General features: G+C 68.6%; 2 protein-coding genes across 4 annotated transcripts in view; one reads left to right on the top strand and one right to left on the bottom strand.

Annotated features, from left to right (window-relative positions):
• TMEM175 (transmembrane protein 175) overlaps window positions 1-9319 on the top strand; it is a 21992-nt gene extending 12673 nt beyond the window's left edge. Inside the window, exons 2-11 of one of the 3 annotated variants that reach the window (XM_040237722.1) lie at window positions 327-487; window positions 744-782; window positions 2205-2302; window positions 3648-3699; window positions 3822-3857; window positions 4352-4435; window positions 4713-4877; window positions 6373-6451; window positions 6590-6725; window positions 7723-9319. In XM_040237722.1, coding sequence (XP_040093656.1) covers window positions 335-487; window positions 744-782; window positions 2205-2302; window positions 3648-3699; window positions 3822-3857; window positions 4352-4435; window positions 4713-4877; window positions 6373-6451; window positions 6590-6725; window positions 7723-8395 — 1515 coding nt within the window. In that variant the 5' untranslated portion in view covers window positions 327-334 and the 3' untranslated portion in view covers window positions 8396-9319. The remainder of the gene's footprint in view (window positions 1-326; window positions 488-743; window positions 783-2204; window positions 2303-3647; window positions 3700-3821; window positions 3858-4351; window positions 4436-4712; window positions 4878-6372; window positions 6452-6589; window positions 6726-7722) is intronic. The other 2 variants (XM_040237723.1, XM_040237724.1) reach the window with 2 other exon arrangements.
• DGKQ (diacylglycerol kinase theta) lies at window positions 8700-19856 on the bottom strand. Its single transcript, XM_040237721.1, has 23 exons — window positions 19491-19856; window positions 17668-17747; window positions 17003-17102; window positions 16568-16653; window positions 16373-16498; window positions 15989-16142; window positions 15842-15913; window positions 15643-15743; window positions 15339-15559; window positions 15161-15251; window positions 15012-15066; window positions 14854-14915; window positions 14447-14597; window positions 14040-14078; window positions 13345-13460; window positions 11979-12130; window positions 11707-11855; window positions 11441-11619; window positions 11142-11242; window positions 10894-11040; window positions 10671-10782; window positions 10122-10274; window positions 8700-9901 (listed from the first exon to the last, which is right to left on the bottom strand). The coding sequence occupies exons 1-23, from the start codon at window positions 19762-19764 to the stop codon at window positions 9800-9802; spliced, it is 2823 nt and encodes a 940-aa protein (XP_040093655.1). The 5' UTR covers window positions 19765-19856; the 3' UTR covers window positions 8700-9799.

Genomic DNA, 19856 nt, shown 5'->3' with positions numbered 1-19856 from the left:
ACAAGTGAACTGAAGATTCTAGCAGGCACTTTACCACAGAAGGTGCACAGGTGAAAAGCAGGCACGGAAGAGCACTCAGCTGGCCACTGTGGAGCACAGGTTGGACCCCAGTGACAGGCACGTGTGTCAGCACAGCTAAGACTGAAAAGTCACCACATTTATAAAGAGCCTCCAAACCCGAGGGGAGCAGTTGCAGCTCGCTCACTGCAGTGGGCATGCAAACCCCATCAGTGGTTTGGCAGTTTCCTGTGAAGTGGACTTAGTGGACCCATCTGAGGCACCCGCCCCAGGAACACCGTGCCAGCTCAGACCCGTGCTTCTTTCAGGCCCCACCATGTCCAGGCCCCAGACCCTGGAGCCGACCCTCGAGGGGCAGGCAGACACCCCCGTGGGCTCGCCAGACGAGGACGTGGCCGACGGGACCCAGCACTCACATCGCATGCTCAGCTTCAGCGACGCGCTGCTGTCCATCATCGCCACCGTGATGGTCCGTGGGGGCCCCGGGCCACTGAGGGGAGGGAGGGAGGGCTGGGCCGGCCCGACCCAGGGGGCGGTCAGTGCCCAGGGGGCGGGCAGTGCCCAGGGGGCGGGCAGTGCGCAGGGGGCGGGCAGTGCCCAGGGAGCGGTCAGTGCCCAGGGGGCGGTCCGGGCCCAGGGGGCGGGCAGTGCCCAGGGGGCCAGCCCGACCCAGGGAGCGGTCGGTGCCCAGGAGGCGCCCCTGGGCCGTGCTGTGTCTGTTGCAGATCCTGCCTGTGACCCACACAGAGATCTCCCCGGAGCAGGTACCTGGGAACGGTCTGCAGCGTGGGCACGCAGGCGGGGGCCCGGGAGGCTCAGCCCATGGGCTCAAGGCCAGGCTCCTGGCTGGGGTCACCTGGCTGGGGGGCTGGGGCCGGGTTGTCTGCCACCTCTGCCCCGGAACCTGCCAGCCCCGTCCTGGCTTGTGAATGAAGGTGGTGCCCTCGGGCTGAGCCCTGAGGAGACCTGAGAAGGGCGGGGGCGCCTGGTGGCTGGCATGCACGCTCCCCCACTCTTTGCCATGGCCCCTGGGGCGGCCCACCAAGCAGGTGCTGGGGAGCGGAGGGGCCAGCGCGTGAGCAGGGAGGAGAGTGGGAAAGCAGGTAAGGCCACGTTCCCATTGCTAGGCAGCCTGGAGCGTCTCCACCGGGTAAGTGTGGCAGCGACATGTCCAGCCCCTCCACAGCCGGCCCTTCCCGGGAGGGAACGAGTGCCTGGGCATGTGCGTGCCCAGCGCCGCACTCACCCCCGCGTGGCCACCCTGGCGCCGGTCTGGGCAGGGCCAGCGTGCAGCCGCGGTCTGGCTCCAGCCTGGATGCTGCTGGGAATCTTCTCAGAGAGGTGGTGGCGTTGCTTCTCACGGGGTTTGAACGAGACCGAGATGTGGGTCGAGCCTGATGACCTTGGCAAAGGGCCGTGCGGCCTTCTCTGCTCCAGGGAGCCGCCTCCTCACGGGGGCCCGTGGGCGGCGCTCAGGAAAGCCACGTGCCACGGGGCGTGGGCACTCCTGCTGCTCCGGAACCTTCCGGGGACTCCAGTGCCTCCGCTTTCAGGACAGGGAGGCAGGTGTTTGCAGGAGATGCTGAAGGTGACGGGGACCCGTGGGCCTGGAGCACCTCGCCGCTGACCGCCGTGGAGAAGTCCCCAGTCTGTGTGCCGACCGGCCTGGAAGGGCTCTGAGCCAGACTGTGGCTGGGACACTCCTTCAGGGCGGATACCATGGGCTGGGGCGGGCGCCCTGTGGCTGGCAGCCGGTGCCAAGGAGAAGGCTCATTGAGACCACAGGACCCGGGGGTCCGGAAACCGGGGCTGCACACACGGGCTCAGAGGACCCGCAGACAGGGCGAGGTGTTGCTTTCGCGTCTGGAGTTTGCGATGACGGTGACGCGTGAGCCCTCTCCTATGCTGCCCGGCCTGCAGTCACACGGCCTCTCGCCCGGCCTCACGCAGCCTCGAGACCACTCATCTGGCAACGCCGTGACTCTCTGTGGCTGCCAGGCCTGTGGCCACCCTGCCGAGGTCCTGGGAGGGGCCTGAGGCCTTTCTGCCTCCAGAGCAGACATTCCAGGGGGCTGCATGTCAGGAGGGGCCCCAGGGCCAGCCTGGACGAAGCTAAGCCTGGGTGTGTCCTGGGGCGGGGCACTGTCCCAGGTGAATGGGGTCAGTGGGAGGCACTTCTGTTGCAGGAGTTTGACAAGAGTGTCCAGAGGCTCCTCGCCACCAGGATTGCTGTCTACCTGATGACCTTCCTCATCGTAACTGTGGCCTGGGCGGCCCACACGAGGTACAGCAGGCCGGGGCCTGTGCTCAGGAGGCAGCCGGCAGGGTGTGCGCCCAGCGGGCGTGGCTTCGCCTGGCCCAGGGTCAGGCTGGCGGTGGGTGTGCTTGGGTGGACGGCCGCCCCTCCTGGCTCCCCACGGAGGCCTCTCCCACACCAATGCTTTCACAGGCGCGTGGCCACAGCACCACCACGCCCCAGGCCCGGACGATGACGGGGTGCTGGGCACGGCACTGAGGAAAAGCATCCTCAGGACCCCAGGGGAGCCGGGGCCCAGAGCTCTGGTGACAAACCCCTCAGGCGGGGGGTCCAGGAGGCCCCCAGACCCCAGGGGAGCAGGATCCCAGAGCTGTGGTGACGAGCCCCACAGGTGGGGGGTCCAGGAGGCCCCCAGACCCCAGGGGAACCCGGGCCCAGAGCTGTGGTGACGAGACCCTCAGGCGGCGGGTCCAGGAGAACCCCAGACCCCACGGGAACTGGGCCCCAGAGCTGTGGTGGCGAGCCCCTAAGGGCAGGGCGGCCAGGAGGCCCCCAGACCCCAGGGGAACCGGGGCCCAGAGCTCTGGTGATGAGCCTCTCAGGCGGGGGGTCCAGGAGGCCCCCAGACCCCAGGGGAACTGGGGCCCGAAGCTGTGGTGACGAGCCCCCATGGGCAGGGCGGCCAGGAGGCCCCCAGACCCCAGGGGAACTGGGGCCCGGAGCTGTGGTGGCGAGCCCCCATGGGCAGGGCGGCCAGGAGGCCCCCGGGCTGGAGAAGCCCCTGCCGGGGTGCTGGGAGTGCAGAAAGGCAAGGAGCCTGCAAGGTTGCGAGTGTCTGGCAATGCCGTCCTGCACACACGTGTCTCCAGCAGAGTGGGCGTCTCTGGTGGGCACAGGTGACCCCCTTTTGAGGCTTCGAGGGATCCCTCCTGCCTGCTTGTTCACAGAAAGTGAGGCGGCCCGGGGGCTGCCCAGCCCAGTCCTGCCAGGAGCTGCACAGGCCGCAGGCACGGCCGGCGCCGGTCAGCCCAGCAGCGGCCTGTCCGGGGGTTCAGCAGCGCCCCCACTCTCTGCCGCAGGGGCTGCGGCCTAGGCTTCTGACTGAGAGAAGCACCCAAGCCCTCGGGCGCCCTCGGCCCTGGCCCCAGTGGAGGCCTCCCTGGGGGGAGCAGGCCGCATCCTCGGGGCTCCGAGCAGGGAGACCATGGAGGCTGAGACAGGCCGCTGCCTGGGCGCTCTGCCCGCTCTGCCCGCTCCCTGCCTGGGAGTCTTCCGCCCACGCCTTCCCACCTCAGCGTGAAGCTGTCGTGAGAGTGTATCTCACGCCACATTTATTCACAGTGACTTATGTTCTTTTCCTTGAATTGTTCAGGTTGTTCCAAATTGTTGGGAAAATAGACGACACGCTGGCCCTGCTCAACCTGGTGAGTCTCTCCTTCAGTTCCTGGGCTGGAGCTCCACCCGCCAGGAGCCAGGGCTGGTGGTTAGCCCCGGGTGTGCAGGGCTGGCCCCTCAGCCGCCCTCAGCCACGCCCCCTCCCTCCCAGGCTTGCATGATGACCATCACCTTCCTGCCGTTCACAGTGAGTCACAGGGGCTTCCGGCCCCAGGTCCACCCCGGGCGCACCCGCCCTCCACTGACCCCAGAACACGCCCTCCTCAAAGCTCTCAGGCCTGTGGGCAGTCGGCCTGGACCACGTGGTTGCAGAGGTTTCCGGGAGCCTGCCGGTTCCTGTCACGGGGCGCGCGTGGGGTGGGGGAGGGGAGATGCCTCCCCGGCCCCCGGAGACCCCGGCCTCCCAGCCGAGCTGGGCTCATCCCCGCCGGTGACCCACCCTCTGCTCACCCAGCAGCTCCTGGATTTGGAGGGAGGGCCGTGCTCTGAGTGCAGTGCGTCACAGTGGGTTGGGGTCTGGAGAGCCTTTATGAGCCTGAAAACCTTCAGCTTTAAAGGCTTCAAGCTTCAGCCCAAGGGCTCCTGTGGCAGAGACTCTCCCTCCCCTGAGGCTCCGCAGCGCCCCGGGCTCGGCCCAGCGGACTCGTGGGGGCCCTGACGCTGTGGGTTTTCTGGCTACAGTTTTCCTTGATGGTGGCCTTCCCCGAGGTGCCTCTGGGCATCTTCCTGTTCTGCACGTGTGTGACTGCCATCGGGGCTGTGCAGGTAGGATGCCGCGCCTTCCTGTGTCTCAGGGCACAGCTGCGGTGTGGGCTCGGGCCCCGCTGAGGAGCCTGCGCAGACCGTGCCTGCCAGGGCGCGCCTGCCCCGGGCACCCGCTTGGGGCCCGGGCCCCGCTCCTGATGTGGACAGAGAATGAGAGGGGGCTGAGGCCCCACGCCCCCCCCCCCCCGCCCCCGAGCAGTGCGAGGTCCCGCCCCCTCACCGCAGCACGCCCGTGGCGCCCTCTCGAGGCCGCCCGTAGCCTGCAGCGTCTCCGCAGGCGCTGATCGTGCTCTACGCCTTCCACTACCCGCACCTCCTGAGCCCCCAGATCGAGCACTGTGCCCACCGCGGCCTCTACCGGCAGCACATCCTGGGCATCGTCATGCGGGGCCCTGCACTCTGCCTGGCCGCCGCTGGCTTCTCCCTCTTCTTCTACCCCGCGGTGAGTCCAGCGCCTGCCCAGAGCCACCACGGTGCAAACCAGCGGGCCTGGGATGCGTGGCCCTCTACACGTGTGTGGGGCCATGACCCACTGAGACAGGAAGTAGGGAAAGACCTTCCCGAGCCAGGAAGACAGAAGTGGAGGAAAGGGAGCTGCAGGCACGGTGGGCTTGCCCCACAGAGCGCTGGGAGACGGCGGCCGCAGGCGGGGCTGCGCCTGATTCTGTCCTGGCTGAGCTGCAGCTGGAGACGCTTTGCTCACACGGGCGGGAAGCTAAGCCCCACCAGCCGCGACTCAGGGCAGCTCCTGCCTTGACCTGTGCTCTGGTGGAGAGTGAACCCTGAAACCCAAAGCACCACAAGAAGTGTGAAGGAGCGCATTGTAAACGGCTAGTGAATGTTTCAAGAGAGTTCCAAATTTAAAATAAACAGAACGGCGAGGATGGAGCTGGGGGCTGGGGCTGGGGTCCAGGGTGGGGCGGGGGAGATGACGTGTCCCCTCACTGTGTGGGGGCTGAACCTCCCGGTGGACCCCGCTCCTGCTGGTCAGGGGCCTTGGGGACCTTCGGGACCAGGCGCAGTGACCCTGACCGTGGCGTTCTTGTGGGCGCTCCCCGTGGACAGGGCAGGCCAGCAGCGGTGAAGCACAGAGGGCAGGACTGGGGTTTGCAGCATCCGCACTGTGGATGGGTCAGCCCCCCGGCTCTGGCCAGGTTCAGGCAGTGGAGGTCGTTGCGTGGAGGACAGAGGCTGGTGTGGAGTGAGCAGCCTGGGCAAGGAGCAGGCAGAACAGAGGCCCCTGGGTGGGCGCTGTGAGTGCCGTGAGGATCCTGGGCAGGGAGGTGACTGGACCCTTGAGTGGTGGCAGCGGCGGGGAGGGCGCTGGGCTGCCTCGAAGCAGGGAGGGTCTTCTTGCGGCTGGGGCCCAGGTAGCCCCCCACCACGCCCCTCCTTCCCGCAGCCGGGGTCTGGCCCCTCAACCCCTCACCCGCTTGCCTGAGGCGCCTGCCTGTCGCCTGGGAGAGCCCCCTGCCCAGCACCCCCACAGCTCCCCAGGAGCCCTCGGCCATCCTCCCAGGGGTGCTCACCGCCCCACCTCCCCCACCGATCTGGGATGCTGTCCTGGGCCCACCTTCCAGTCCCCAGCACGGTCACCGTGAGCCCTTGGCCATCCTCCCAGGCATGCTCACTGCACCCCCCCACCCCCGGATCCAGGATGCTGTCCTGGGCCCACCTTCCAGTTCCCAGCACGGTCACTTCCCTGGCCCACCGTCTCCACCTCCATCTGGCCTGTCTCCATCACTGGTGACGCTCGGGCCAGGGGCCTGCTCCTCCCATGGGCTCACACCCCTTGGTCCTGGGCAGCCCCCACCCAGCTCAGGTTCCGCTCAGCCTGCTGTTTCACGCGCGCGCACACACACACGCCCCGCCCTGATCCTGCCACGGTTGTGCTGGCCCGGGCCTCAGCACTCCCCTGAAGCGCTCTCTCCGCACAGTCATACCTGCTGATGGCCATGGTCATCTTCCTGCCCTACGTGAGCAAGGCCACCGGCTGGTGCAGGGCCCAGCTTGTGGGTAGGTGCCTGGTGGGACTGTCCCAGGGGACTTCGGGGCTGCCGCCAGGGCCTGCGGAGCATGGGCCAGGCGTCCCTGCAGGGCCACCGCTGGCCCACAGCGCTGAGGGCTCGGACACCCCTCCCCGGCCCGCCACAGGCCCCAGAGAGCCCCCGGCTCACAGCGTGGAGGTCTTCACCTTCGACCTGCACGAGCCGCTCAGCAAGGAGCGAGTGGAGGCCTTCAGTGACGGGGTCTACGCCATTGTGGCTACTCTGCTCATCCTGGACATCTGGTGAGAGCCGTGGGCCCCCTCCCAAGGGACTCCCACCCGAGGGCCCCGGACAGGGCTGGCTCCCCCCGGAGCTTCGGGCGGTGGGCAGCTGCTGCGCAGCCCCCAGCTTCCCATCCCCCGCTCTGCCGCTTGGCCAGGCAGCCTCTGCGTCGGTCAGAGTTCCAGCCTCAGTTGTCGTATCTTCGTTTCTAAGTGTTTTATCTACTCCTTTTTCAAATCTTCCATCCTTTTCAAAGCCTTTTTTTGTTCCTTGGCCATATTTCAGTACATTCATATTTTGTTAGCATTTAAACACTCTGATTTTACGTCCTGCATCTGATCATGTAAAGTCTTGATGCTCCTAAGCTTCTCTGAGTAGCTGTTTCTTACTGTAACTTGTCAATTTTTAAAGATTAGGAGCAAATGTCCATGGGCACAAATCTCTGAGGCCCAGACTGAGGTTCTGCCCTGAGCCAGAGCCCTGCCCGCCTCATCCCTGCTGGGTGGCAGTGAGGGGCAGCGGTGACTGGGCACCCCATAGGTCAAGGCTCCTTTCTCCCCCAAGAGGCACAGCCCGAGGACCCAGGCGGGGTTCCCCGGGAGCCCCCAGGCTGTCTCCTGCCCCCACCCGCACCAGCGTGCATGTGGCTGCCGGGTTTGTCCAGGCTGTGGCCGTCATCCACGACCTCCCCCGTGTGCCTGAGACTCCTTCTAGTCAAGTTCGGCCCGGGCAAAGCCCCGAAGGCCTGCGGGGCCACGCCCCATGGAAGGGTCCCTGCAGGGGGGTGCAGGCCTCACAGCACCACCCGTGCACGCCAGAGGCGCTGCGGTCAGCCTAGACAACAGAGGCTGCAGCTGAACTTGAACTTCAGGTGAATGGCACCACGCGTGTCAAGACAGAACCGCAAAAGCTCTGCACCTGCTGTTCGTTCATCTAAAGTTCAAGTGTGCGGGGGCGGCCTCACTGACCGGATGCCAGAGGCGGGGCCCCTGCAGATTGGTGTGTCTCTCCCCTCAGCGAGGACAACGTCCCGGACGCCAAGGACGTGAAGGAGAAGTTCCAGGGCAGCCTGGTGGCCGCGCTGGGCGAGTCCGGGCCGCACTTCCTGGCCTACTTTGGCTCCTTCGCCACGGTGGGCCTGCTCTGGTTCGCCCACCACTCGCTGTTCCTGCACATCCGCAGGGCCACGCGGCCCATGGGGCTGCTCAACACACTCTCGCTGGCCTTCGTGGGCGGCCTGCCCCTGGCCTACCAGCAGACGTCAGCCTTCGCGCAGCAGCCCCGTGACGAGCTGGAGAGTGTGCGTGTCAGCTGCGCCATCATCTTCCTGGCCAGCATCTTCCAGTTCGCCATCTGGACCACGGCACTGCTGCAGGAGGGGCAGACGCTGCAGCCCTCGGCACGCTTTGGGGGCCGCGAGCACGCGTTCATGTTCGCCAAGCTCGCCCTGTACCCCTGCGCCAGCCTGCTGGCCTTTGCCTGCACCTGTGTGCTGAGCAGCTTCAGCACGGCCATCTTCCACGCCATGCAGATCGCGGTGCCCTTCGCCTTCCTGCTGCTGCGGCTCCTGGTGCGCCTGGCGCTGGCCGGCCTGCAGGCCCTGCGGGGCCTGGTGGGGCCTGTGCTCGCGCGCCCGCCGCCCGGGGCTGCGGACGAGGCCCAGTCCCTGCTGCTCCCTGCCCCCTGCTAGCGCCGCCCCGCCCTGCCCCGCCTCGAGGGCCTTGTGAAGATTCATGCTCTGCCTCAGACCCTCAGATTACTTCCACTTTGCAGAGAAGAGTCTCAAGGCAGCTTCACTGCGTTGCTTGTGCCCGTTGTCTGCTCGAGCCAGCAGAGATGAGCCCCAGGGGGCTGGCAGGAGGTGGGGGCCCAGCCCCTCCCTGGACTCAGTCTACACCCCAGTGCAGAGGCCCCAGCAGGCTGCCAGAGCACCCCCCACCCTCCACGACTCGCCCCGAGGCACAGCGACGCAGGAGACGGACAGCAGCAGGGCTGGATGCCCAGACTCTATTTGTCCAAGATATAAATTACGGTCACCTTCAGGGGATAGGTTACACACGAGGAAGGGGTGCAGAGCTCACACAGACTCCGACTCGCTTACACGCAGAGCATTCGTCCACCCGAAGCACAGTGACAGACAGTTCCTATCAACCGGTGCGGCTGCGAAGCAGAAGCTGATTCCACCCCCAGGAGCGCAGGCCCGAGGGACGCACACCAGGCGCTGGAGGCCCGCGGCCCTCGTGGTGCCCGTGTCTGGGGAGCTTTGGCACGAGCTTGGCGGGTATAGGGCTGGGCGGGGCCGTGTCTGAGATCAAGGCCACACTCAGGGCGAGGCCGCCACCCAGGGTGCGGGCCTGGCAGAGCCAGCGCCAAGGCAGAGGGACCTCCGGACCCCCCTTCCCAGCCTTGGGGTCCCCAGGGCCGAGACAGGGCTCTGGGCCGGCTGGACTCCGGGGCTCTGAGTGACCCCCCGGCAGCCCATCTGCGTCCCCCGTCTCCACATGGAGAAGCACAGAGACGAGTCTGCTCGGTGGACACGGAACCTGCGTGATGACTGCTGACACATGGGGGGGGCGAAGCGCTTTCCCCAGCCAATTAAACCTCTCCCGCCGCACGCTCGCCTCACTTCTTCGGGGGTCCCGGCCGGGCCAGCTCCTGTTGCCTCCCGGGCACCACACGCCTCCTGGGGGGCCAGGCCCACCCAGCTTCCTCGGGGCCTGCCTCTCCCAGCCCAGTCACGCCAGGGTCCCCACAGAGCTCCAGAATGGGCCAGCCAGGCACTGCGTGGCCTGGGAAGCCGGTGGCCGGGGTGTCCTGTGACTGCGCTGGGCACCCCCAAGGCCCAGAGAGCCAGCTGCCCTGCAGGAGTGTCTCAGGGCACTGCTGAGGTCTGGTGCTGCCCAGCTCAGGGGCCCAGAGGTGGCAGAGGGGCTCCAGGGGGGTGCGTGTCCTCCAGGACAGCGACCTGGGCCCCAGGGAGCCCCTCACCACCCACCCAGCAGTCTCCGCGTGGCATGGGGAAGAGACAGGAAGGCCAGAGGCCAGGGCTGTGGGCGCAACTGTCCGCCGCTGACCGCTGCTCCAGGACGCACCACTACTTGGGGTCCCCCTCGGGGGCTGGCGCCCCATCTGCTCGTGCATCCTTGGGGGGCCCTGCCTTCCTGGGCTTCTGCTTCGCCTTCCTGAGCATGTGGACCTGTCCCAGGGCACGCAGGGGCTGTCACAACCCAGGCCACCTGGCCACAGGTCCCAGAGCCGCCGCCCCTGTCTCAGCCAGTTTCACAGAAGGGGACGGAGTGGTGGCTAAGGGCTGGCCGCCTTATCTGGCCCTGTGACCTCTCAGGGTCAGAGAAGAACCAGCCATGGCTGGACTGCCCACCAGCCACAAGCCCCCTTCCCAACGCACTCTGATGTACCTTAGGGCCTGCAGCCGAGATGATCAGGTGCCCGGGAGCCTGGACCCAGGGTTCACCATCCACCTGCACGGGCGTGGCCTCGAGGAGGGTGATGCGGAAGTAGGACCCCTGGGCGATGCGGATGCCCGAGCGCAGCCCGCTCTGGACCTGGCCCTGGTGAAGGGGGACCAGGCTCAGCAGGCCGCGGGCAGCACCGAGGGTCTGGTCTCCAGCCCCCACGCTCCCCGTGTGCACACCCAGGCCCGTCTCCAGCCCCCACGCTCCCCGTGTGCACACCCAGGCCTGTCTCCAGTCTTCACGTCGTGTGCACACCCTGGGCCCATCTCCAGCCCCCACGCTCCCTGTGTGCACACCCAGGCCCGCCTCCAGTCCTCACACACATTGTGTGCACACCCCAGGCCCCTGTCTCGTCCCCACGCTCCCCGTGTGCACACCCAGCCCTGTCTCCAGTCCTCACACTCATCGTGTGCACACCCCGGCCTCCTGTCTCCAGCCCCCACGCTCCCCGTGTGCACACCCCGGGCCCCTGTCTCCCGGTCCCACGCTCACCATGTGCACAACGCCCGTTACCCCCACCACCTCCAGCAGCCCGTCATCCATGCGCGGCTTCTCGAACCTCGAGTCGCTGTCAGAGCCCCACAGGTCGGCCCCTGAGCCCCAGCTGCATGAGAGGGAGGAGCACAGAGGTCAGAGGGAGGCTGGACAGGAGGGCGGGGGCTGGAGCCCCATGCCTGGGGCACGCAGAACAGGAGGGCGGGGGCCGCGTGGGCACCTGGGGATGTTGATGAAGATGAGCCCCTCGATGCTGGGCAGCTCCACCTCCTGCTGCCCTACCTGCAGCCGCAGGGCCCTGTGCAGGCTGCGGGAGTGGCTGAGCTTCTGCAGCCCGGCCCGCACGTACACGCCCTTGTTGTGGAACCTGGCAGGGGACTCGGCATCACGAGGGGCCCCAGCCCCTGGTCACGGCTGGCGAGCCCCCAGGAAGTTCCGGGCGGCACCGCGCCGCCCCTGCGCCCTGACCTGCTCGTGAACTTGCCGGGCTCCTCCTCCCGCGCCTGGTGGAAGTCCAGGCTCAGCTCTGCATCGATGCCGATCCCACAGTAGTTGCTCATCTGCACGACCTGAGGACAGGACGTGAGTCCCTCGGCCCCTGTCCACCCCCAGGGGCTCCCCGCCTCCTGCGAGTCCGGCACCCGTGGCCCTGCTCTCAGCTGCCCATCCGCCTGGGAACAGCACTCGCAGCAACGCTGGGGAGTGGCCTGGATGAGGACAGACTGCCGCCCACAGGGCACCACCCCCTCGCCCGGGCACGCTGGCACCTTGGGGGGCTCTGCATCTGCCTCGCTGTCCTCCCCACCAGCAGGCTCGTGAGCGTCCAGCAGGATGGTCCAGCGGTCCACAAGCACGGCGTCCGCCTCGTCCACAGACAGCAGCACGGAGAACAGGTCCTCCCCGCTGTAGCCTGCGCCCCAGCGCAGAACCCGGCCCAGGTCGTTCCCTGGGAGCCACAAGACAGACGGCCTCCACAGCGGGCCCGCCGCGCCGGGCCCCCTCACCCCACCCCCCGGCGAGCCGGCGACCCCACCTGTGCCCAGGGGCAGGATGGCTACAGCAGGCTCAGGGCAGGCCAGGCGGTGCCGCACGTCCTCCAGGGCGGCGAGCACCCAGCCCACGGTGCCGTCCCCGCCACACACCAGCACCCGGAAGCAGGGCACCCGGGAGAACACGTGGAGCCTGGCCGCAGGGAGACACGGCGCGTCCGCCACCGCCAGAGACCGGCAGGACGCGGCTGCCTCCGGGGCAGGAGGGCGCGTGCGCGAGGGCCCCGCCCCGCCCTGCCCCTCCAGGCGCGCTCACCCGGGCAGCGGGCCCCCATTGGTCAGCTCGAAGACCTGGTGGGGGTTGAGCAGCTTCCGGAAACTGCAGAGCAGGTCACGGCCCTTGAGCCCTCCACTCCTGGGGTTCACAAACACGAGCAGGGGGCGGCAGTCTGGGGCCAGCTTCGTGTGCTGACGGATGCGGGCTGCGTCAGGGGCTGCGGACGGCCCCCAGGGGAAGCCGAGCCTCCCCGACCCTCAGCTCGCCCCCCCGACGCCGGTCTGGGACTGGCCTTCCTTGGGAGGGAGGCCGTGTGGCCACCCCCAGCGGCAGAGAGAGCACCCACAGACCACGGGCCAACGGGCAGGGACGGTGCCTGGAGCCTGCAACATGGTGCCCCCCGCCACGGCGTGTCTTCAGGCCCCACTGCCGCCTGGCCCACGGGCCCAGGAGTCCAGGCAGGAAGGCCACCGGGACCCGCCCGGCAGTCAGGAGAGGCACATGGGCACACAGGGCCGCCCCACGCCTCACCCCAGCGACGGGTAAAGGCCCTCCCCACACACAGCAGAAACGGCACTTCAGAGAGCAGGGGTCCCCAGCTGGTGGGGGAGGGGGGATGGGGTCCCCGCTGCGGGGGCCGCTGGGTAACGAGGGACAGACAGGCAGACACCGTGGGCAGTGGTGGCACACAGCTTGGCCGCAGCTCGAGGCTGTGGGCGCGCAGAGGGCGTGTGTGCGCCCCCGGGGCAGGGCGGCCTGCAGGCAGCACTCACCGGTTCACCAGGGCAGGCAGCTGCCCGGGAGGGGGCCGGCAGGGCTCACCTGTCTCTGGCCACAGGGCAGGCGGAGGATCCCCGGGAGGGCCCGCCATCACCGCGCCCTTGTCTGGACGGTTGGCCAGGGCAGCAGAGACCGCAAGGTGTGGCTCCCAGCCACAGCCCGAACTCTTTCTGCTGTAATTCTGCCTGACTTGAGCTAGGTCGGGGGCCACAGACACCCTTGGTGATGGGAGGCGCCCTTGGCAGCCAACAGGGCTGAGGACCAGAGGTGAACCAGGGCACAGAGCAGAGGGCAGGGTCTGCTGGGACTTCGGGACAGCCTTGGGCGTCGGGGAGGATCACCTACTGAGGAGGCCCATGGTGCGAGCAGGGTCCGAGGGCCTCCTGGGCAGGGCGAGCGGGGCCAGGGCCCACGACCGCACCAAGGCTGCCTGCGCAGTCACACACGTGACAGCTTGAGGACGTGCGCCCTGCAGGGCCGGCCAGCCGGGGCCAGGTCAGACCTCAGCCCCTCCCGAGGAGTGAGCTGGCCTTGCAGCAGACATTTGGACTTTGCTCCAACAGCCCAAGACAAAGACAAACCGGCATGGGGGCCACACCCCCAGACCCGCCTTGGCACCACTCACCAGCACCTCCGGGAGCACCAGGGCAGTCAGTGGCCGGCCGCGCACAGCTGTGTCCCTGACCAGCATGTACAGCCGCTCGGCCTCCGCGAAGCAGGCCACGTCCAGCACCACGGCACCTGTGGCAGGGGGGGCGGTGAGCTCGGGTGCCTCTCTGAAGGTTCTGGCCCCCACAGTGTCTTGGGCCAGGGCCCCAGCTGCAGGGCAATGACCCCAGTGCTGGCCACGCCCCCTTTGGGCCAGCCTGTCCCAAGGCATGCATGACTCCTTCCCCTGGGGGAGGCCTTCAAGGACGGCTAGGATCAGAGATGGGAGATGCTGGGTGGACGGAGCAAGGCTACCGGAGGTGGGGTGGGGCGGACACACCCCAGGGCCCACAAGAGCACAGAGGGTGTTGGGAGCTGCTGTCAGCCCCCAGAGCGGGGACACGCGCCCCACGACACGGTCCTCCTGCTGGGGAGGTCTAAAGTTTCCCAGGATAAACGCTGGAAATCGCGAGCAGGACAGGCTGTGGTGAGAGTGTTCTCTGCGCCTCAGTCGCATTTTAGCAAAAGCATCACAGCTGGGAGCCGGGAAACAAACACCAAGGTTTCCCCTACCCCCGGGCCCCCAACGAGGTGAAGCCAGAGGGCGGGGCTGCCCCACCTGCTCTGAGGGTGACCTTTGACCAGACCTAGCCGTGGTCTGCAGTGGCTCACCTTGGGCGGAATACACATGGCTCACGGTCACCAAGGCAGCTGCAAAGATGGGGGACTGTGATTGGATGCCGGAGACTTGCCCCCAGGGCCTGTGGCCCCCCAGCCTCCCGGACCAGAGGGAAGCTCACTCTCCCAGAAGTGCCCCTACTTCAGGCACAGGGCAGCCCCAGGGCCCAGATCAGGAGGCTCAGAAACCCTCCAGGGGAAGTAACAGGCCCTGGGCCTCAGACGTGAGGACAGAGATCCTCTTGTCAGGAACCAGTCTGGCACGTGACTGAGGGACAGAGGGAGCAGGAGGACCCCACCTTGGCGCCGCAGCCCCCGGCCCTCCTCAGGACTCCTGGCCTCTCCCCGACCCTGGCCAGACGCCCCGCCAGCCCAGTGAGTGGCAGTCCAGGCAGCTGCACCTTTGCTGGCGACGGCCTCATCCAGCAGACTGCGGTACTCCGGGGGGGACAGGCCTGGGGGCAGACCGCCCACAAACAGAGAGACGCGCGGGGCCAGCACGCTGTTCTCAGCCACGTAGAACCGCGTCTGGCTCATCTGCCGCAGAGACGTCTGCAGGGAGGGGACGCTGAGCGGAGCACCAGGGATGCCCCCGCTCTGCCAACAGGCCAAAGGGGAGACGTCCCAGGCCAGCAGCCCCCAGAACAGGGAAGGACAGCAGAGGAGGGACACACGGGGACCTCGGGAGGGGAGGCACTTCGGGCCAGGACGGCCGGCTGCTGGCCAGTGCGGACTTGGTGTCCTCGGGGCAGACTCCCATGCCCCAAGGCCAGCGGCTCCCCGGGGGCCAGTGGCCGCACCCACTGACCTGCCGGATCTCACGAAGCCGGCCCAGCATGGGCTCCTCGTCCGCCAGCACCGCACGCTGGACTGCGGGGTTGAGACGCCACCGTTAGCCCCAGGCGCCCCGGAGTCCCGGAGCCCCTGGGCGGGCGCGGTCAGGCCGTGGGCCAGGCTGGCCCTCACCTTGTCTGCTGCCCATGTGCACCTCCACCAGCTGGAAGCCCTCGACGCCCTCGGCCTGCGGGGGCACAGTTCAGGGTATCAGACCTGGACGGGACCCTGCCACCCCAAGACTTTGGCGGGGCGGGCACACGGGTGGGGCAGGCACGCACCTGGCATCCGAGCAGTGGGAGGACCTCCAGCACCACGCTGCGGGCAGTGCTCTGCGGGGTCACGCGGATGGACACATAGGCCACACCCACCCTGCAGGGGACACGCTCAGGAGCTGCGTAGGCAAAGCCCACGCTCCTTCCCCCCACCCTCTACAGCCCTGCTGGGAGCTGGTCTCACTTGAGCCAGGCCGGGTAGATCTTCAGGATCTCCTGGGCGCGGGGCAGAGCGCGGAGTACCCAGGCCTCAGGAGCCACTCTGCAGCCCTCCTCCTCAGCAGGCCCAGCGCTCCAGACCTTTCCCGCAGCCGCGGGGTCGCCGAGCTGCACGGGTGTGGGGACCGCCTGCAGCTGGAAGCCCTGAGGGTCCTCGGGGATGTAGTAAGCCCGCAGAGCCGCCTCCTGCGAGAGGGGAGCAAAGGTGGGGCCTGCCGGGGCCAGGCCTGTGGGTGCCTGCGGCCCCCCACACCCGGGCCCCCTCTCACCAGCACCTCCCGGCTTCGGGCCAGGCGCGGGACCGTCACCACACGAAAGTGGTTGCGCTGCATCGCGTCGCTGCCGTCAAAGACCTTCAGAGCCTGCTTGCCTGGGCCGCAGGGGAGCGCGAGCCCGTCGGTGGAGTGAGGGCCGGCTCGGGGGAGCGGGGCCCGGGGGTGGAAGCGGGGACGGCCCGGGGGCACTTACCGGACTCAGGCGCCCCCACCTCTCGGCCCGGGCCGGCGGAGACGCTGCCATCGGCGCTGTCCTCCCCATCCCCTGCGGAAAGGCCACAGCCGGCCTCAACCAGGGCCCGGCCCCGCGCCGGCCACCCCTCCCGGCCGCCCCGCTCACCGGGCTCCGGCGCCGCGCTCTCGGGGATCCGGAAGCAGTGCATCTTGCTGAAGTTTCGGGACAGGAGGCGCAAGCACGCGGGGGGCAGGACGAGGGTGCGCAGGCGCCCGAAAGTGCACTCGGGGGCGAGCGCCGCGGAGCAGACCGAGTGGGCCTGCAGGGGAGCGGGTGCGGCTCGAGCGCGGGGCTCCGGCGCAGAAGGCCAGGCGGACCTACCCCGAGTGCCCCCAACCAGAGACCTGAGTCTCCCCTGAACCCTCAAAGGCCGGAGGGCAGCGCGATCCAGACGAGGTGTGCCGCAGACCCAGGACCCCGTCCTGCGGCATAGCCCAGACCCCCCGCGCGCCAGCCCCGCCCCGCAGAGGCCCCGCCCCCCGCGCCCACCTGGACGCCGCACCACTCGCAGCGCACGCCGGCCGGCACGTCCGAGGAGCCGCACGTCTTCCGACAGAGCTCGCAACGCGCGCCGGCCGGCAAGATCCCCTCCCGCCAGTGGTGGAGGTGCGCGTCCTACGGAGAGCGCCGTCAGCGGCTCGTCCGGCCGCGCTCCCCGGCCTCCCCCAGGCCCCGCGCACTCACGTGGTCGCGGTGCCCGTCCTGGTGGCACTGGCGGCAGTCGCTGCAGGCGAAGGGCACACAGTCGGGGTGAACGTGCAGCTCACACACTAGGGGGCGGGCAGGGTTAGGGGGCCTCTGGTCGCTGCCCACCGACCCTGCCCGCCGCCCTCTGCTCGGGCCTGGGTCTGCCCCTCCCCGGACCTCACTTTCCTGAACGTTTGGGGGCCCGTGGTGAGAGACAGGAGCACCCTCGACCCCTTGGCAGGATGGGAACCAGCTTCTCTGCGTCTTTCCCGCCTAGCCCACCTCTGCACGCAGGGGGAGGCCCTGCGATGGCCCGCACCCACCTCCCCGCCCCCCACCCCAGACCTGGGGCCCGACCGCATCAGGGGCGGGGCCGCCGGGCCGCAGAGACCAGGCCCCTGCGGCGGGGCCGCGCGGGAGGGCTGGCAGCACCTTCGCAGCGGAGGCCCGGCGCGTCCAGGCCCTTCCGGCACACGGAGCAGAACCTGCGCTTGTAGACCCCCCGGGAGCCGAAGCAGTGGGCCACCGGGACCTGGGAGGAACAGAGCGCGGCCTCAGCCTGGGTCCCCAGGCCCCCTTCTCCTCTGCCTAGGGAGCTGCCATCACCAGCCCTGGCCCCTCAGTCCTCCCAAGCCCTGCTGACGGGGTCCTGTGTGTGCCTCTGGGCCCCTCCATGCTCCCAGGGGATCCTGCTGGGGACCGCCCGGCATGCCACTCCTCCGTTCCTTGTGCGGGACTGACTCGGGGCAGCCCCAGGGCGGGACCTCAGACAGCCCCTTCTGCAGCTCACGCCCAGCTGCACAGGTCCTGGCGACCCCCAGGCCTGTTCCCCTTGCTGATACATTTGGGGCCAGCTGGATCGAGTACAGATGGAGGGAAGCACAGCCACAGGCTGCTGGGTACCAAGGACCCCAGAGAAGACAGGGTCAGAGCCCTGGGGAAGGGAGGCCCCCTGCTGCCCTGGGAGGGGCTCTGGGACAGGGATACAGTGCGAGGGGGCACTCCCAGCCCAGCCCCCACCACAGGAGCCGGGCCCCCAGACCCTCTGCGCCCTCCCCGCAAAGGTGCAGGTTTTGGCTGCCGAGCTCCATACGCACGCGGACCAGGCTAGGAGCCACGCTCGTGCAGGGGGTCTTCACGTGTTTCAGGCACTTCTCATGGGACATGAAGTTGCAAACTGTGGGAACGAGAGCCCTGTGAGTTGGCCCCTGTCCTGCCCAGGAATCAAGAGACCCCAGGGCTTGGCATGTGGGAGGGAGGCTGCGCCAGGGCAGACAGCTTATCACAGTGGGCCCACCCTCACACTCTCCCAGACCTTCCTGAGCCTAACCCTGGCCGTCAGGGTAGGGAGAGAGAGCGTGGAGACAGCCTGGTCCTCGGCCCCACCCCCAAGACCTGAGTAAGGAGCAGCTTGGTGGCTCTGGCCATCCGGGATGACCATGCGCTCTGGTGTCCTGAGCGAGCCCTGTCCACTCCTCTCCCCCCCACACACACACAGGCCCAACTCCTTCCAGTCTCTACTGGCGGTGGGTAGACAGGCGGCGACTTGGCCAGCTCCTGCATCTCTGCCTGCCCCTAGACCAGCTTCTCCAGGGACACCCTTCCCTCGCTCCCCACAACTGCATACACCCCTAATTACCCCTCCCACACACAAGGTGCCTGTCCGGACCAGAGCCAGTCTGACGGACCAGTATGCCCTGGCCCTGAGGGCAGCTGGCCCTGCCCGGAGAGGCAGATGGCCCAGAGGCTCCAGGAGATGAGCTGTGCTCACAGTGGGCCCACCCTCACACTCTCCCAGACCTTCCTGAGCCCACTGGGAGGCAGCAAGGGAGCACCCTCCATCCTGGGAAGGGCACCCTCCATCCTGGGAAGGGCACCCTCCATCCTGGGGAGGCCTGCAGCAGGGTGAGGCGCCCGCCTGGCACAGCCTCGGAAGGCGGCCGCTCTGGACAGGTGGTGCTCAGCTACCTCCTCTGGCCCACAGAAAGAGCCCCTGCTCCTCACACATCCTGGGTACTCCCTGGCAGGGGAAGGTGCTCTTCCTCCCACACCCTTGCCAGGCCCTCTGCGTGCCAAGGTCACCAGCTCACCCTCTGGAGCTGGGGGGAGAGTGTCCACACATCACCCCCATTTCCCTTGCGTAAGCTCCTTCGCCCCCTCAGACCTAGCACCCACGAGCAAGAGGTCCTACCTGTGTGGGGGACCGGCTACTTCCCTGGCAGCTCCTCCACCCAGACCCAGCCCAGCCTCCTCAGCACACCAGGCCCCAGGCTCCTGGGTCCCCAGAGCCACGGGCCTGTCTCCCTGGGCAGGGCAGAGGCGCCCCGCCCCGTCCCGTCCCCCGCTGAGACGCATGTGTCAGCCGCCCAGGAGCCAGAGGACGAAGGGCCTCCCCGCCCGACCAGGCTCGCTTGGCGGCTGGGCTGGGGCCCTGTCGGGGCACGTCACACTTGGGGTGGCAGGCCTGGCCCAGCTCCTTGGGAGTCTGAGCCCGGGCAGCCCTGTGGGCAGCAGCACACACCCAGGAGAGAGCAGACCAGCAGCAGCCCCAGGGAGCTAGTGGCCCAGGCAGGTCCCGCCTGGCCACGCACGCTGCCGGCCCTCGCACCTGCCCAGGGTTGGCTGGCCTCGCCCCCAGTCTCTGCACCGGTCCTGCGCAGCTGTCGCGCTCTTCCCTCACCGGGTTCCAACCCAGGTCAGGACGCCCAGGGAGCGGTTCTTTCCCTCATCGTCCTGGGGAGGGGCCGCGGCCGCTTGACGCCCCCAGACCCCGCGAGGAGCTGGTCTTCATAGCCTCCGCCGGGAGGTCTGGGCCTGGCAAGCTCCTGCCCCGAGGCCAAGGGGCTCTGTCCCGGGGAGGCCCCTGCTGGAAGTGCAGAGAGCCGGGGCTGGGGTCCGCGGTGGGGTCTCGGGCGCTCACCGTCACACAGGATGCCGGCCAGCCCCCAGATGAAATCGGAGCAGAGGTGGCAGAAGGTGGGCTTGGTAAGCGTCACCTTCCTGAAGCTGTGACTCGGCGCGGCGGGCACTGGGGGCCTGGCGCCCGACCGCTCCGGCTCCGACCCCGGCCCAGACCCTGGCCGCGATCGCGAGCGGCTTCCGGCGCCCAGCTCGGGGCTGGAGGTCGGGCTGCCAGGGCGCGGGGAGCCGCCGCCAAGCCATCCTCGGGCCCCGGGCTCGGCCGCCGCCGCCATCCCCAGCCAGGGCGGCCCGAGCCCCGGCGGCGGACGACTGCGGGCTGCGCGCTCTGGGCGACCGGGGCTGCCGTCCCCGCGGTCCCCGCGGT

This window comes from Oryx dammah, unplaced genomic scaffold (genome assembly GCF_014754425.2).
Source record: "Oryx dammah isolate SB20612 unplaced genomic scaffold, SCBI_Odam_1.1 HiC_scaffold_3, whole genome shotgun sequence".
Lineage (NCBI taxonomy): Eukaryota > Metazoa > Chordata > Mammalia > Artiodactyla > Bovidae > Oryx > Oryx dammah.
The sequence above is the reverse complement of the archived record's forward strand: the minus strand, read 5'-3'. Positions and strand labels throughout refer to the sequence as shown.

Excerpts from the sequence above, each read along its gene's own strand:
- DGKQ (XM_040237721.1), bottom strand. The coding sequence starts at position 19,764 with ATGGCGGCGGCGGCCGAGCCCGGGGCCCGAGGATGGCTTGGCGGCGGC. Across the intron at positions 16,654-17,002 it reads GCCGGGCCTCCGCTGCGAAG|TGTGTGAGCTGCACGTTCAC; the intron begins GTGCTGCCAGCC and ends CCCGCCCCCTAG. Across the intron at positions 16,499-16,567 it reads AGGACGGGCACCGCGACCAC|GACGCGCACCTCCACCACTG; the intron begins GTGAGTGCGCGG and ends CGCTCTCCGTAG.